We start from the raw sequence: 16,637 nt of genomic DNA, 5'->3' as shown, positions 1-16,637 counted from the left end.
CTGGTTTAGACCTGGTTCAGTCCTGGTTTAGACCTGGTTTAGTCCTGGTTTAGACCTGGTTTAGTCCTGGTTTAGACCTGGTTTAGTCCTGTTTAATGGGCCAATACTTGCAATATTGAGGCTTTTAAACTGTTCTGGACACCTTTGCTTTTTTCGGTGAATGATCCACTACCCCATGTCCTGGAAGAGGTAATTGATAGAACCAGCAGGTCAGGTTATAGGTCAGATCTGCGGAGAGGCGTCCCTGCATGTTTTCCAGGTATTTGTTTTTAATGAGGGACATGTTCAAATCAATAAAACAGAATGAGACTGTTAAATCTTGGCCTTTTTGGAGGTCAGGCATTTTGAGAATAAAATGAGTCGGCAGAGCGACCTTCTCCAAAACAGCGGAGGTCAAAGGGCAAAGGGCATGTTTCAGAGTCAGGGACAGAGTTTTCTAATGTGAACTCCAGAGAACAGGAGTTTTCGATATGAGCTGAGTCACTTCTGGTTGCAGTTTGACTTCCCCGTGATCCAAAACACACATTTCTTCAATACTTTACAAAGGTGTGAGTTTGGTCGGAGGTGAAGCTTTAGATGGGAGTGATTGACAGATGGATTATCAGGGACAGCCATGGTTTGTAGGTACTGGGCAAAAATATGACAGGAGGCTGGAAACATGGCAGATTTCTGTAGGATCAATGAAACAGTAAAAGTTAATCTGCGGTGAAAGAAATGTTTGGGTTTTGTTTGTTTGTAAATCATAGGTGACCAATGAGCTCCTTTGTTTCACTGTCACTGAAAAAAAAAACAGATCTGATTGGACAACAGACAATCATCTTTGGCCAGGCTCAAGATGTAACCATAAACTGTTTATATAAATGCACATTGCTAACCTGCTAGCTGCCGCGTTCCAAACAGGAAGTGATTATAGCTGCACTTCTGTGTCCTCTCTCTGTCTCTGCTGCTTCAGACTCATTTTGGTCTTAAATGTTCGTATTAACCCTCTACATGATCCTTTTTTTTTTTAGTTATTTTGAGTTTATTTTTATTATAATTTTTTGTTATTTTGATGTGGGGTTTTTTGGGTTTTTTTTTTTAACTTATTTTCTTAATTTTTTGTAGTTATTTTGAGTTTTTTTTTTTGTTTTTGTTTGTTTTTTGAGGGGTTTTTTTTTGTTTTTGTTTTTTGTGTTTTCTTTTTTTTTCCTTTTGTTTCTTTTGTAAATCTGTGGCCCCTCTCATCATTCTGGTCTTAAATGTTTGTATTAACCCTCTACATGATCCTGGGGTTTTTATTTCACTATTGTGTCTGTAAATCAAGATATGAACATTAATAACAGACAAATCAGCTTCTTTCCTCATGGTCATTCTCGCTAGCGTTAGCAACAGGTTTGATTGACAGCATTACTAAGCACCTCCTCCAGCGGTGTGGGCATGAAGGACGGTTACCTTCTCCAGCCTCGCTCCTGATTGGCTCTTTAGTTGCTGTGACACTCGCAATCTGAATTCCAAATATGGAACTCTGCTCCAAATTGGCTCCTGTAACGGTTCTAGACTCGATGAGCTTCATTTGACCGGGGGACGAATCCTGTTCGTGACGCCACTTTCACTCAGTCACTTCTTTATGAATACTTGAAGATGTATTGTTTCAAAATGTATTCTGCCTGCCAGATTTGGGTGGGTTAACCATGTTCTGTTCTTGTTATACCAAACCTGAAGACTTATGGGTAAAAATATAAAACACAGAGGACTGAGAAACGGCATAGATTTCTGCAGAATTAACAATTAACATGCAAAACTGGTTAAAGGTAAAATCAGGCCTGTCGGCAGAAATTTGGGGACCTGGGGCAAGAAACCACATGTGCCTCCCTCTGATATAAACAAACAGGAAGAGGGTCAGATTCTTAGGGGCCTGGGACAAGAGTCCCCTTTGCTCCCCCTGCTCCCCCCTGGGTAAAATAAGATCGATTCCAGCCAAAGTAATCAACATTTCAACCGACACATGCAGGTATAGAGGACACAGTGTCCAAATGCAAACAGAATACAGAATCTTGCACGTCAATAATCCTCATGCAGGATCCCGGCTCAGATCTGGTCCACTGCTCCTGACAGGACTCCAGGTGCAACAGAAGATGGATCCAGTGTACAGAGCACGTTTCTAAACTCACACAGGGAAATGTACATAGGAGAAAATGTGTAGTTTTCAAATTCATTAATGCAATGTCATATTCTCAGATGGGGAAGGAAGAGCAGCGTTCGGCTGCAGTGAAATGAAGGTCCTCGAGGCTAGAGCAGTTATAGGGGCCAATTTGGAGCAGTGTTTCATATTTGGAATTCAGACCATGAGTATTATAGCAACCAAAGAGCCAATCCAGAATGAGGCTGTTGAAGGTAACGCCCCCTCCAGCCCCCACCGCTGATTGTGCAGGAGGTTGGCACTTAGCAATGATGTCAATTAAACCTGTTGCTAACACGAGCAGAAGTGACCTCAGGGAAAGACGGCGCCTGATTTGTCTTTTATTAATGTTCATATCTTAATTTACAGACACAATAGTGAAATAAAAACCCCAAGAGCAGGTTAATACGAACATTTAAGACCAAAATGAGTCTGACAGCAGCAGTTTACAGAGGACACAGTTTTTCAATAGAAAGTGAATTGGAGTCGATGGAGCAGGAAGTGCGCCCATGATCACTTCCAGTTTGGAATGTGGCGGCTAGCAGGTTAGCTATGTCGATTCACATAGAGAGACAGTATTTCCTATTAATTATATTCTTCTTTCTGTTGAAATATCCAAGAGGTAAATTTACAAATGTTGAAAATGAATAAATGATGTCGTCTGTTGCTGATGTTAAAATGTGAAAGAGACAAACATTGGTTCTGTCCTGGCTCAAATCTGACTTGACAGCTGCTGACTCCCACTCACCTCCAGGGGGCGCTCTGATGTGACAGCCCCTCTCTGACACACATACACTCGGTTATGACAAGAGAAATAACATCCTATTTTTATTTAACGTCCTCTACCTGATTTTTACCGTCTTAAAAATGTGAAAAACAGAAGTAGCTCATATTAAACCGTTTGCATTGGTCCGAATTTATTCCTCACTTATCTTTTGCATCCTGAACATCCTTACAGAGTGGAGTTTTGCCGTCATGGTAACGCTAACAACAACTTGCATGCTAACTCACAGGTCGTGATTATCGGACAATAAAATGCTAAAACATATTTTGACTTCTTGAGCTGCTTAAACACAAATATATCCAGAAAAATCATCCACAGTTTATTACAATACTTGTGAATCTTTTAAAGCAACACTGTGTAACTTTCCATCTGCACAACTTCATGGAAATCGAGAGTTAACACCATACTTAGGAACAGTCTCCATGGACATAGATATATTTTATGCCATACTGTGGAAAGTTAAAGTCAAAGAACAACATTTCCATGGAAACAAGTGGTAAGATGCTCTCCTCCAGGCCAAGTAAGAGTCAGGTTTGTGGAGATGCAAGCGCGCTGATGGTAACTACACATGATTCGATGTTTTTCAGAGCAAAAACAAGATCCAAACGTGGCCCTCGCTGCAAAATGAAACTGATTCTTTAACATTTTCAAGCAGCAAAACATTTGAAAACACGTTGAATAAATCTTGAAGGTCACTTATTCGCGTCCCTCACTTTGGGAACCACCAGAACTAAACAGAAGAATAACCATGACGTAGTTGCCAGATAAAACCATTCAGACTTGTTTATATCCATATTTATTTAGTTGCCAGATAAATCGGTCCATATTTGCAGTCCTGGTGTGGCATCAGTTTCACAGTTTGTGCGCATCTCCTCGGGTTTAAAAATCCCTCGGGGGATTTTGAAAATGTCTCCAGCTGCTTTTTATGAGCTCTGTTTATGCCTCAGTGAGAGTGACATTATTTAAAAGTTTTGATTCAAGGTCGAGTTTGGAGGAAGTTGATATTGAGTTTTATAGAGGAAAACCTGCAAAATAACAGTTTAGCTAGGCACGGCTAATGCAGATACTGGGTACTCCTGCTGGGTACTCCTGACCAAGATCCTGGCTGAAAACAGTACAGTTATTAAGGAACTATTATAGGCAACATTTGAGGACTTTTAGCTATTCAAAAGATGCAATATTTTTGTTTTAAATGGTTATTTTTCTATGACGTCCTAACTTTTCATCATTCTGAGAAACCATGGATGGAACTTTCAACAGATTTTCAATTCAATGATCCAACTAGGTGCTCCCTACCTCCTGGCTCATACCTAAAACACTCCAGAGCTTCCTGTTTATAGACAACATTTTGAGGACATGTCACCTCTCAAAAGATAGAATCTGTAACTTCTATGACAACGGTCCTAATTTTTCATCATTCCTAAAAACATGGACAGAGCCTGGACACTGGCTCAGATCTGGAGCAGGTTTAGAAAAGCTGAGGATTCTGTTCTACGGTGACACTTAAACAGGAAGTATTTTATTTTTTATTTCTATGGGGCATTAAAGAGGAGGTATTTACTTCTATGGGGCATTAAAGAGGAGGTATTTACTTCTGTGGGGTATTAAAGAGGAGGTATTTACTTCTATGGGGTATTAACTGTAACACAAACATATTTAGATCTGTTTCCTTTTATTGTTTTGAAAATGTTAAATTCACCTAAACAATATATTAACATCATTCACTTTTCTTTTTGAATCTCTGAGTCTCTCCTCTCTTTGCTCTCTGTGCTAAGTCACTCCCCCTTCAGAGCACCATCACAACACACATCAGCTGCGTCGCACTAATGAAACTACTGCACATCACACCAGGTTTGTCACGTCATAGTGTACAGCTTTGTGTCATGTTTGTTTATGGAGGAATGTCGAGTGGGAGCGTGGGTGACGTACACTTTTGGGCGGAGCCTTGTACAGAATATTACAGCTAACCATAAGCTAACCATTGAATAGGGCAGGAGAGATCACTAGATTAGTCAAATTCTGTTCAAAACATCTACAACCTCTTCAGGCAGGTTTTTGATGAGGGAACGTCGTCTATTTCGTTAAATACATACGTACCCACAGCCAGGTTGGCGATGAAGAAGTTGGTGACGGTTCTGAGCGTCTTGAAGCGGTAAATGACGTAAATCACCAGAGAATTACCCATAAGCCCCAGGACTATAATGGTACTGTAGGCCAGGATCAGCACCACCTGTGGACACAAGACAGAACTGCACGTCAGCTGCACTGGACAGAATGGATGAATGTGTCAGGTCTGGTCAGTGGTGATAGAGTAGAATTGATGACATCATAACTTCAGATGGGCAGGGGCTCGTGTTACTCTATGGGAGAAGTTTTTTGAAAGAAATATCCAAAGTTATGATCCAGAAATTTGATATGATGCATCATTCCAAAGGGTAAACACACTCCCACTCTCAGTTTGAACCATTTTAAACATATCTGAAGATTTGTCTCATCTCTGTGATTAGTTTGTAGATAAAATGAGTTCTCAGTCTGGCATATGCCGCCTCTTTGAAAGGAACGGATCTAAAAGATTCAGATCCCATAAAGTAGCCGAAAGTCCCATCACTACTTGCTATATTAATCTTTTGAGTTCAACTGACAACAATCACTACTTTGAAGCTGAATAATGGCATCAGCTTCTGAAGCTGTTGTGAAAAAATAGATTGTATATATAAATGAGTATAGCTAACCTGCTAGCTGCCTTGTTCCAAAAAGGACGTGAACATGGGCGCTCTTTTGGCGCTAATCGACTTTTATTTTGCTGTTTTTTTTGTGTAACTCAAGATATTAACATTAATAACAGACAAATGAGTTGCCTTCTTTCCCCGAGGTCACCCCCTTTAGTGCTAGTAAAAAGGTCTGATTGACAGTGTTGCTAAGGGCCCGCTCCCTGCTCTGGATTGGCTCTTTGGTTGCCATGATATTTGTTGTCGGAATTCCAAATATGGAACTCGTGACGTGCGTGATGCCATACTCACTCAGTGAGTTTACTCAGTCTATGATTTATTCTGACAGAGAAAACACTAAACTTTGTTTTTGTTTTTGTGGATGGGCCCAGTAATTACAGAGACGTTAACCATTAACCAGGTCAACTTGTTGGCTCAGGACTAGTACTAGCTCTTGTAAATAGTAGTAATATATTTGTACCTGCACACTGAGAAGCCGAATGGTGTCTTCAGGGAAGTTCATTCCTTCGAAGGTCACCGTGGGAAGAGCGCTCGCCGGTGGCCATGATGACGCCTCGTCCGGCTCCGCTCCTGACGTGTTGGCTTCAGCCGCCATTTTGGGTCAGAGAAGCGCCATTTCACTCACTGAGGACAGAAACCACAGGGAAGGTCAGAAACAGAGAGCTCTTGGAAATGTGTTTAGACCTACTTTGTGGTCTAGACCATGTGTAGTCATCGTTTACATTATGAATATTTAACTATTTCATTAAAACAAAACAAAACGAGGACTGAAAGGATCTGTACCTGGTTTTTGTCCATCGGTTTGAGCAAACTTTGTCTTTCCTCAATACATATAGATACAGATATATTGAATAAGCTGCTCATGAGGTAAAAATAAGTCTGCTGCATGTCGTTCGTGTCTAATCAAAAATCATTTATTGTCCAATAATGAGAAGTGTGTTAGCATGCTAGTTATTAGCTTTACTGTTATTGCAAAACTCCAATAGTCTGAAAGTTCTTAAATGTGCTTATAAACTTTAAAATGAACTAGTTTTGTTTTTGACATTTTTAAGACTCAGGTAGAGCGCCTTTAATTTGGCTCTGATGTAGTTAAAACCTCGGGCAAAACTTTCTTGACATTCCCTCCAAATTCTGTCACTTCACATGAATTGAAACCAAAAAGAAAATAGGATTAAATGAAGATATTCCTCCAGGATTTCATGGAAAGATCCTTGTTTCTGCCGCGTCAGTGAGCGGGGCCTCGGGGCAGGTTGATTTTACTGTACGTTAGCGTTCTGAAGCTAACAACGCTAAACTTAAAACGAGAGGCTGTGTTCCCTTCACTTTGGTTTACTCTGAGCGCTGTGACCACACCGTGAAAATGTGAGACTTTACTGTTAAAAATACGGCAGAATGAGGAAAGAAAGAGACATAGCCTTAACTCACTATGTGTTTCATTAAAGCTGCATTACGTAACCTTTCCAATGGAGGGTATGCCACTTGCTTGTCAAAAAATACCTTGAAAAATAATGTCACCTCTCCACAGATCTGACTTGATAAATGACAAACTGCACTATTCAAAGCTGTAATGTCTGTATTTCGTTTCTATCTTGCAGTTATTAAGTGACTTTTTTGTGCTAGTAAATATCGTAATGTGAGCTTGCTCGCCTCTCCATAGATATGTGGCCTGGTGACATTACTTTGTTCTTGAAGAGGCTGCAATGGAGTACTGCGACCGAGATGTTTGCAGTTCAGGCTTTTTAATCATATTGTATATTTAAAATTGCTTTTCTGGGATTATCCTGCTTTGTGACAGTGGCAAAAAGTAGTTAAAGCGTTTTGAAGCTAACTGCACTAATCTTAAAATGAGATGTTTGCTAGCTATACTAAGAACTTTAATGAACAGTTTTATTCGCAGCTGAATAAGTCCTGAAATGAAATAATGCCACTCACAAATATAAGATTCCACGCAATACATATGTGGCGCTTTACATCAAGAAATCACTGACTCACACACACATTCATACACCAGTGTACACACACACTGGGGGTGAGGTGGGCTGAGTGTCTTGTGCAAGGACACAACAACAGCATTCATCTGTGGCAGCTGGAATTTCACCGCCAACCTGTGGATCTGACCTTTCTACCAATGATGTTTATGTTGAGAGTGGGATTCGAACTGCCAACCTTTGGATCAGTCCAAGATGTGGTTATATTTTAAAGCATAAATGTTTTTTGTTTGTATTGTGATGGTCCTGGCCTGTTTTCAAAAAGGACCATGAGCTCGGAATAAAGATGAACTGAATTGAATTACGTGTCTCTATTGAGGTATAATTTCAAAGTAATTTCCATCTGCAGAGCCTCTGGCAGGTTGATGTTACAAAAAGCACAACATAAGCCCACACACTATTTACACAATGTACAGCTGGACATATTACATAGATATTTCATGGTAAAGTGCAGTGAAATCAATAGGGAAGTCTGGCTCTTGCTTCCATGTGGGAGTATGACATCATCACACTTTAGAAGCTGAAGGCCACCTAGAGAGGAAATAAACTACTTATTTGTAATATCTTATAGGATTCCCTGCATTTTCTCCCTGAAGATCTGAAAAACTAATGCAGTAACACAGGTCCAGTTCTCTCAAAATATAATGTTCACCTATAACTATTGGATTGCAGTTGGTTTATATCTGTACAATGTCACAGTGTTTAACCCTAATAATCATAATCATAATCATAATCATAATCATAATAATATAAATTCATTAGTTCATTAGTATAAAGTGGCAGATGGTTAAATTCAGGGCTGGTCCCAAAGGTCTCAGAGCCTGAAGCTCCTCAGTCTGAACAAACAAGTCTGTTCCACCATGAGACCCTGCAGGCGTCCAGACCACTCTACTATAAATGTCTATGTTTGTGAGTGCGTCAGATGCCTTCTCACCTTACTTTATCCTTGTCTGCCTCCAACTATTAAGTGTTTAGTATCTGAGAGCCAAGAAGTGTGCTGTTAGTATGCTAGTTGTTTTTAGCGACACTGTGATAGGAAAACTCCACTTTGAGCTCTGAAAGTTGTGAAAAGCGCTTATATACTAATCATAGTGAATATTTAGGATGCTGGGAATGCATGAGGTAAGTGAGTGGTTTAGTCCTGGTTTAGTCCTGGTTTAGTCCTGGTTTAGTTCTGGTTTAGTTCTGGTTTAGTCCTGGTTTAGTCCTGGTTTACTTCCAGGGTTAGTCTTATAGTTTAGTCCCAATTTTGATGCAGTGTTTCTCTAAGTGTGAATTCCAGATTCGTCCTGTTGTAGTCCTAGTTTAGTTCTGCTGTAGTCCAGGATTTGCCCCAGATTCAGTCCCAGTTTAGTCCTCACTCCGATCAGTTTCAACATTTCTGAATTCTTCTTTTGAACACCCATGAAAATATCCTCACTAATTATTTCTCCATTTTAAAGCAACGTTTAAACTTACATCACTATGAGGAAAAAAAAACTTCCAAGAACTGCCAATAAACAACATATGAACAAGAACTTCTCATCCTTTCAATACATGAAGATTCCCTTAGATAGCCTTTAAAAACATGCTGTGCAGTTTGGTTGAGTAATGCTCTTAAGAGGGTTTCAGATTTTTGTCCAAATTGTTCAGTGTGATCCAAACTCCCACGTTGTCCTTATTTACGCCATGCTCCAAGTCAAAAAGCTCCAGAAAACTGATTAAAAACAGCAAAGCAGACTGTGAAGAGGCTGGAGAGACTGTGAAGGTGGGAAAATGCAACGTATTTAGAAGTTTATTATTAGCTAATTATGTCAATTAGCTAAGACCTGGTTTAGTTCTGGTTTGGGCATACTTTTGTAGCCTGCTGGTTAATTTAATAACAATAAAAATAGAGTTTCAAGATTCTCAAAGTACTTTATAATTTAGTGAATTGTTTTGACACTTCATATTCGACGATTGAAGATACTGATCGTTTGCAGCTGATGTCAGCAACATGTCCCGTTGGGAGGGTGATTCTGGTCTAACTAACTGCTCTAACTGAGACACTGGTCTGTCTGAAGCACTGTGACTCAACTTAGACTTTAATCTGAGCTTTGTTTTAACATAATCTATCCATAACAGATATTAAAATACTAAAATATTCTTGAATTTCCTTATAAAACTATAAGGTCTGGAATGTTCCTCAGAATGCACATCTGACCTGTAACTTGGTGGCATCACCTTGTCTCTATAAAACAGATAAGTTTAATAATATAAAGTGAAAATCCTTGGGCTCTCAACCGGAAAAGTTGCACAGTGTATCTTTAAACCAAGACTTCTCAAGTGTCCATTGAATGATATGTGTTCAAAGTAATGTTCCTCATATGTATCTGGACGCTCTCTCTCCCCTCACACAGCTAACCACTAACCCTCACGTTAACTCCACTCCACTGCCTCTCCAGCCCCGGCAGCTGTTTACACGACGGATGGTGCCAACTCGAGGAAGGAAAACCGACAAGACGGCACAAAAACCTGGCTCTGAACTGGGCTCAGATCGAGTCCGGGTCGAGTCCGCACAGGGAGTGCTAGAGCTGCAGGCTAACGCGCTTACAGCTGGTTAAACACGCGGCAGGGTTAAAAATAACTGCAGAACATCTGGGCTGTCATCAGGTGGACAACCTCACTGGAGCAAACCTGGAGATGTGTTGAATACAAACAGGAAATGTGTTGAATTGTTTTGAGGAAAATTTTATTCCTAGAAATCTAATCATATAAATGTGTTATTTAAACCAGGACTAAACCAAGTCTTAACGAGGATGAATTCGGACTAAACAAAGACTGAATCAAGACTGAACAAGGTCCAAACCAGGACTGAACCTGAACTCAATTAGAACTGAACAGACCTAAGCTGAACCAGGACTGAATCAGAACTGAATCAGGTAAAACCAGGACTAAACAAAAACAGAGCTGAAACAGGACTAAGCCAGCAATCAAACAGGACTCAACAACTTATAAAAGAAAACAGTTTATTTGTAATACGTTAAAAGATTCTGGATATATTCGCCCTGACTGACTGAAAAACTGATGCAGTGATTCAGGTCCAGTTTTCTCAAAATGCAATGTTTACCTACATCCGACAATAGTATGGTTAATATCCGGGACTATCCACATGAAACAATAAACAGCAGAAAGTTCAATGTCTCAAGCACAAATGTTGAATTTCTTTTTCACAATATTTTCAGAAAGTGGTGCCATTATCCAACGCAAAAGATCTGTTTATTCTCAGTTGAAAGGAGTTTAAGATGTAAAAATGAATATGACAAGTATGTGGAGGTAATCCCAAAGAAATAATGATGAGACTGAACATGGGTTTGGAGATTTCTTTCAAAAACAGGGAGTCTCCCATAGATTTCCCAACGTACTGAGCTTCATGTCCAGTTTTCTCAAAATCTTATAATAAAAATTAGTTTAATTTCTATTGCGTTAGTCCTTTGGTGCTCGGATTAGTTCTAGCAAATGACTTGCTCCAGTTTTCTGAAAATATATTAAATAATGTTTTCCCTTTAATTTACCACAGTTAAAGGCACTAGATGACTTAAAAATGTGAAAAACAAGACTGCGTTGAGTTTATAAGCAACTCCCAGAGGCCAGAGTGGAGTTTCCCTGAAAATCCATTCCTGTAAAGCTAACAACAACTACCATGCTAACGCGCACTTTCTGTTAATTGGACAGTAAAAGGCTTCATAATTAAACGCAGACAGTACACACCAGACTTAATTTGACGTCAAGAGCTGTTTAAGTAATATATCTGCACTGGATGAAGACACATTTTGCTCAAATACATGGGGAAAAAGAAAAAGCCAGTTCAGACCTGATTCAGTCCTGGTTTAGTCAACGATAATTAATTAGATAATTTTCCATGTTCTTTCTCCATATGTGCTCTTCATTAGATTTGACCTTTTACTAAATCATGCTTCATCTGTTTGTCATAACTGTCCCGTTTTATTAGCTGCACGTCCAAATGAGATAACCCTACTCCTCTGCAGATCTCTTTGTTTATCTCCACCGCTTCGTTACACCGGAGTAATTAACCAGGATCCTCTTGTTCGGACGGTACATTTGATCAGCCCTTGACCTGATTTTAATGACGATGAGTGAACCGGAGCAGAACGTACGGGTGACATCTGAAAGCCGTGCATCGGGGTTAACGAGGAGTCACACGGACGCTCACATAGGTCCGGAGCCCCAGTATAATTCAGCTGAGTCCCAGGACAAGACCCGGTCCACGTTCTGTGCTGGAGGCAGCGACATGAGGAGCACAAACGTATAAACTAGAGCCGTTATAGGTTATGTCTGCACGGGTCAACCTGTAACGAGCGAGGGGTCTACAGTGGGAGTGGATGGAGCCCAGTCTAATGAAATAGACTCGGGCTGTAGACACTTTTGCATCTGTGTTTAATGAGCTGCTCCACGAGGGCATCCCTTAAGTGCATTTTGATTCACAGCAGCAAATGAAAAAAAAGAGAGAGAAGAAGAAATAGCCTGTGGTGTTTTGTGTTATGTTATGAACAGATTCAAACGCACTTTTCAACACGTGGGAACGACACAAATGATGCTCCAGGGTGAAATGTCACAGATCAGACTATGTGCCGTGTGCAAATGTTCTTACAGTATTTAATAAAACAAGTAAAAGGAAAATACAGGGGCAAATTACAGCGTTTCCTGTTGCACAGAACAGAACAGACACTTTGTAATGTTTTATATGAATGTAGTCCTGGTTTAGTCCTGGTTTAGTCCTGGTTTAGTCCTGGTTTAGTCCTGGTTTAGTCCTGGTTAAACCCAAATCAGTCCTAGATTAGAGGTGGTCAACAGAAGGTTTATTGCTAGTTTAGTTCTTTAAGGATCTGGTTTAGACCTGGTTTACTCCTCCTGTTCAGATTGGTTAAGACCAAGTTCAGTTCTGGTTAAGTTTTGGTTTAGACCTGGTGCAGTGCCGGTTCTGTCCCGGTTTAGTGCTTTTTAGGTCTCTCTTGGACCTGGTTCCGTCCGGTTCTGGTGAATAATTGATTGTTTCCTTGTTGGTCATTCGTAGTTTCATCCTGGTTTAGTCCTGATTTAGTCCTGATTTAGTCCTTGTTTAGTCCTTATTTAGTCCTTTTCACAGCTGTTTGTGCTGTTAGGATCTAGACTTGGTTTAGACTTGGTTTAGTCCTGGTTTAGTCCTGGTTTAGTCCTGGTTTAGTCCTTGTTTAGTCCTTTTCACAGCTGTTTGTGCTGTTAGGATCTAGACTGGTTTCAGTTTGATTTCTTTACTTTAGTCCTGACTTAGTCCTCGTTTAGACCATATGTGGTCTTCATTATAGACCTAGTTTGGATCTTATTTAGTCCCAGTTCAGTCCTTGTTCAGTCCTTGTTCAGTCCTTGCTCTTGTTTCATTATGAAGTCGTTTATGAGAGTAATTATGAGTAGTAAGGAACACGTTGTTCTCATGTTTTACCCACAAAAGCTCCGGCTCTGGACTTGGGCCTAGAGTCGGTCTGGACCTGGTTCAAATTCTGGTCTTACATGGACTGAACTCAGAGCCAGTGAAATATGGAGTATGGAATTATGACAAGAGCTTTGGATTTACTGGAAGAGTCCTGGTTTGGACCTGGTTTGGACCTGGTTTGGAATTGGTTTAGTCCTGATTCAGTTCTGGTTTAGTTCTGGTTTAGTCCTGATTTAATCCTGGTTTAGTCCTGATTTAGTCATGGTTTGGAATTGGTTTAGTTCTGGTTTTAATCCTCTTGATTTAGTCCTGGTTTAGACCTGGTTTAGTCCTGGTTTAGTCCTGGTTTAGTCCTGGTGTAGACTTGACATTTTGGTCACCCACAAACCCAAAAGTTGCTAGTTCAAACCTCATCCTGTTAATCACATAGGCTACTGCTGTGAAACCCTTGAGCAAGACACTGATCTGCTACAGTCAGAATTATCACAGATGAGTATTTATTTATACAAAAACACATTTTTTATGAGAACGTGTGTAAAAGGCAGATGGAATTCAGACTGGAGGACACTGATTCATAATTAGCCGTGTGAATATGACTGTGCAGTAATGTGTTAGCTTTGTATTAGCTTTGTGTTAGCTTTGTATTAGCTTTGGGCGAGGTGGTTTAACTGTGACACCACGGCGTTATGCAAATGCCAACGCCAAAAGGAACAAACGCCATGAAGTCGTTTTACAGAAATAATATCTTTGCCCGTCGTCCTAATGAGTTTTTATGTAACGCACATAAACGAACAGAATCAGCTAAACAAAAGAATCACCTGACAATCGTTTTAAAGGCACACTCTGTAACATTTCTGGGGGAGGCTTCTGTACCTGCCTGTCTCCATGAAGATGTTATTGATTTGTGTGGACTGTGGAATGTTCCAGTGTGGCATTAAAATATGTGCATGTATATTTAGCTTGTTATTTGTTCAAAAATATCTTCCTGGGATTGGGGGCTGCATCTTCACTTGTCGAGACACCTGCTTTTCTCTGTGAAGATAATGTTCCACGGTATGACATTAAACGTATCTATCTCCATGGAGACGAGCAGGTAACGACACTACGCCAAGTTCAAGTCCAGTCAGATCTGAGGAGGGATGAGTTCGCTCGCTCATTATTTTTACGGCGTTTTGAACCTGCAGTTGAACAAAGGCAGGTTTGTTGAGTTTAATGCCACACGGTGAAACATGTCTGGCAAAGTATGACCGTCTCCATGGAGACCGCAGGTTGTTGGATGTTCGGCTGTGTCATTATTGTCCCAGAGCTTCTCTCTTTGTTTGAACCTAAAGCAAAACACCACGAGCTAAATATACATCACAGTGACATTTAAAAGACCTGACTGAGACGAGGAAGAGGAGGAGAGGAGGAGGAGGAGAGGAGGAGGAGGAAGAGAGGAGAGGAGGAGAGGAGAGGAGGAGGAGGAGGAGAGGAGGAGAGGAGGAGAGGAGGAGGAGAGGAGGGGAGGAGGAGAGTAGGAGGAGGAGGAGGAGGAGAGGAGGAGAGGAGGGGAGGAGGAGAGGAGGAGAGTAGGAGGAGGAGAGGAGGAGAGGAGGAGGAGAGGAGGAGAGGAGGGGGAGGAGGAGAGGAGGAGAGGAGGAGGAGGAGAGGAGTAGAGGAGGAGGAGAGAAGGAGAGGAGGAGGAGGAGAGGAGGAGGAAGAGGAGGGGAGGAGGAGAGGAGGAGAGGAGGGGAGGAGAGGAGAGGAGGAGGAGAGGAGGAGAAGGAAGAGGAAGGGGGAGGAAGAGGAGGAGGAGGAGAGGAGGAGGAGGAGAGGAGGAGGAGGAGAGGAGGAGGAGAGGAGGAGGAGGAGAGGAAGAGGAGGAGGGAGAGGGGAGGAGAGGAGGAGAGGAGGAGGGAGAGGAGGAAGGCAGGGAAGAGAAGGATGAGAGGAGGAGGGAGAGAGGAGAAGAGGAGGAAGACAGGAAGAGGAGGAGGAGAGGAGGAAGAGAAGAAGAGGAGGAGAGGAGGAGGAGGAAGAGGAGGAGGAGGAAGGGGGAGGAAGAGGAGGAGCAGAGGAAGAGGAGGAGGAGGAAGAGGAGAGGAGGAGAGGAAGAAGAGGAGAGGAAGGAGAGGAGGAAGAGGAGGAGGAAGAGGAGGAGGAGGAGGAGGGGAGGAGGAGGAGAGGAGGAGGAGAGAGGAGGGGGAGAGGAGGAGGAGGAGGAGGGGGAGGAGAGGAGGAGAGGAAGAGGAGGAGAGGGGGAGGAAAGAGGAGAGGAGGAGAGGAGGGGGAGAGGAGGAGGAGGAGGGGGAGGAGAAAAGGAGGAGGAGAGGAAGAGGAGGAGAGGACATGGAGAGGGGGATGAGAGGAAGTGGAGGAGAGGGAGGTGAAGGGGATAAAGGGGAAACAGCAGAACCTGGAGCTTCAGACTCGACCCACAGAATCAGCTCCAGATGTGACAAAAGAGGAACCGACGAATGAGGCACAAACCACAACTTCCTCTCCACAAACTCTGACTTTACTTTGTTTTTCATCTAATTTAACTGATTTATTTTATTTTTTATTTATTTTATTTTTTATTTTTTTATTTAATTTAATTTAATTTATTTTTATATTTTTTAATGTTATGTTTAACTTTATTTTCTCATTTATTTATCTTATTTTTTTGAGCGTATTTCTTTCCTTGTGCTTTTCTTAAACTGTGCGTTGCAACACTGGAATTTCCCCATAGCAGCACAAACAGGATGTTATTTTATCTGCTTGTCCATTAAGTTGTTATTGATTTGCCTGGAATGTTCCACAGTATGGAATTAAACAGTTGACATCAGTGGGTCAGGTTACAGGTCAGATCTGTGGAGGGGCGGGGCCTGTATGAATGTTTATATTTCATGTTTGTTTTTGTAGCAATAAAAATGTAGCATATGGAAAATATTGTGAATAGCTTAATCCTGCTCTGCAAAATATTCCAGCCAAAGCGAGAGCATCTCCATGGAGACAGAAGCCCCGCCTCCACCTGTAAAAGGACACAGTGCAGCTTTAGTGGCGTGTTCATAATTCCTCCGCGTGGGGCTGTTCTCGGGGTGCGGCGGGTTTCGTTCCAGCGCGACCTTTACATTTTGTCCATAAATCGACTAAATGACGAAATCGCTCACAGACTTTGAACTTTGACCCCCCGCAGCTTCCGTTATCAGTCTGAGAGCGGTTAAACGCGGCGAGGCTAGCTAACCCTGACCCGCGTGATCCTTATGGGAGCAGCTAACAGCGCTAACAGCAGGAACGGCTAATGCAATTTTAAACAGGTCTAACACGCGGAGACGGAGGAGTCTGCAGAGAACTGGGCCAGGACTAAACAGGGACTAAACAGGGACTAAACAGGGACTAAACAGGGACCAAACAGGGACTAAACAGGGACCAAACAGGGACTAAACAGGGACTAAACAGGGACTAAACCGGGACTAAACAGGGACTAAACCAGGACTAAACAGGGACTAAACAGGGACTAAACCAGGACTAAACCAGGACTAAACCAGGACTAAACCAGGACTAAACA

The 16,637-nt window shown here is 41.7% G+C and overlaps 1 protein-coding gene across 1 annotated transcript in view; it reads right to left on the bottom strand.

Moving 5' to 3' along the window:
• The window catches only part of npy2rl (neuropeptide Y receptor Y2, like), a 34,687-nt gene that overhangs the window by 11,530 nt on the left and 6,520 nt on the right, over positions 1 to 16,637 (bottom strand). The window contains exons 2-3 of the mRNA XM_033983428.2: positions 6,132 to 6,295; positions 5,040 to 5,172 (exon numbers count right to left, since the gene is read on the bottom strand). Of these exons, the coding sequence (XP_033839319.1) occupies positions 5,040 to 5,172; positions 6,132 to 6,266 (268 nt within the window). The 5' untranslated portion in view covers positions 6,267 to 6,295. The remainder of the gene's footprint in view (positions 1 to 5,039; positions 5,173 to 6,131; positions 6,296 to 16,637) is intronic.

Source organism: Periophthalmus magnuspinnatus, chromosome 18 (assembly GCF_009829125.3).
Source record: "Periophthalmus magnuspinnatus isolate fPerMag1 chromosome 18, fPerMag1.2.pri, whole genome shotgun sequence".
In the NCBI taxonomy this organism is placed as follows: Eukaryota; Metazoa; Chordata; class Actinopteri; order Gobiiformes; family Gobiidae; genus Periophthalmus; species Periophthalmus magnuspinnatus.
The sequence above is the reverse complement of the archived record's forward strand: the minus strand, read 5'-3'. Positions and strand labels throughout refer to the sequence as shown.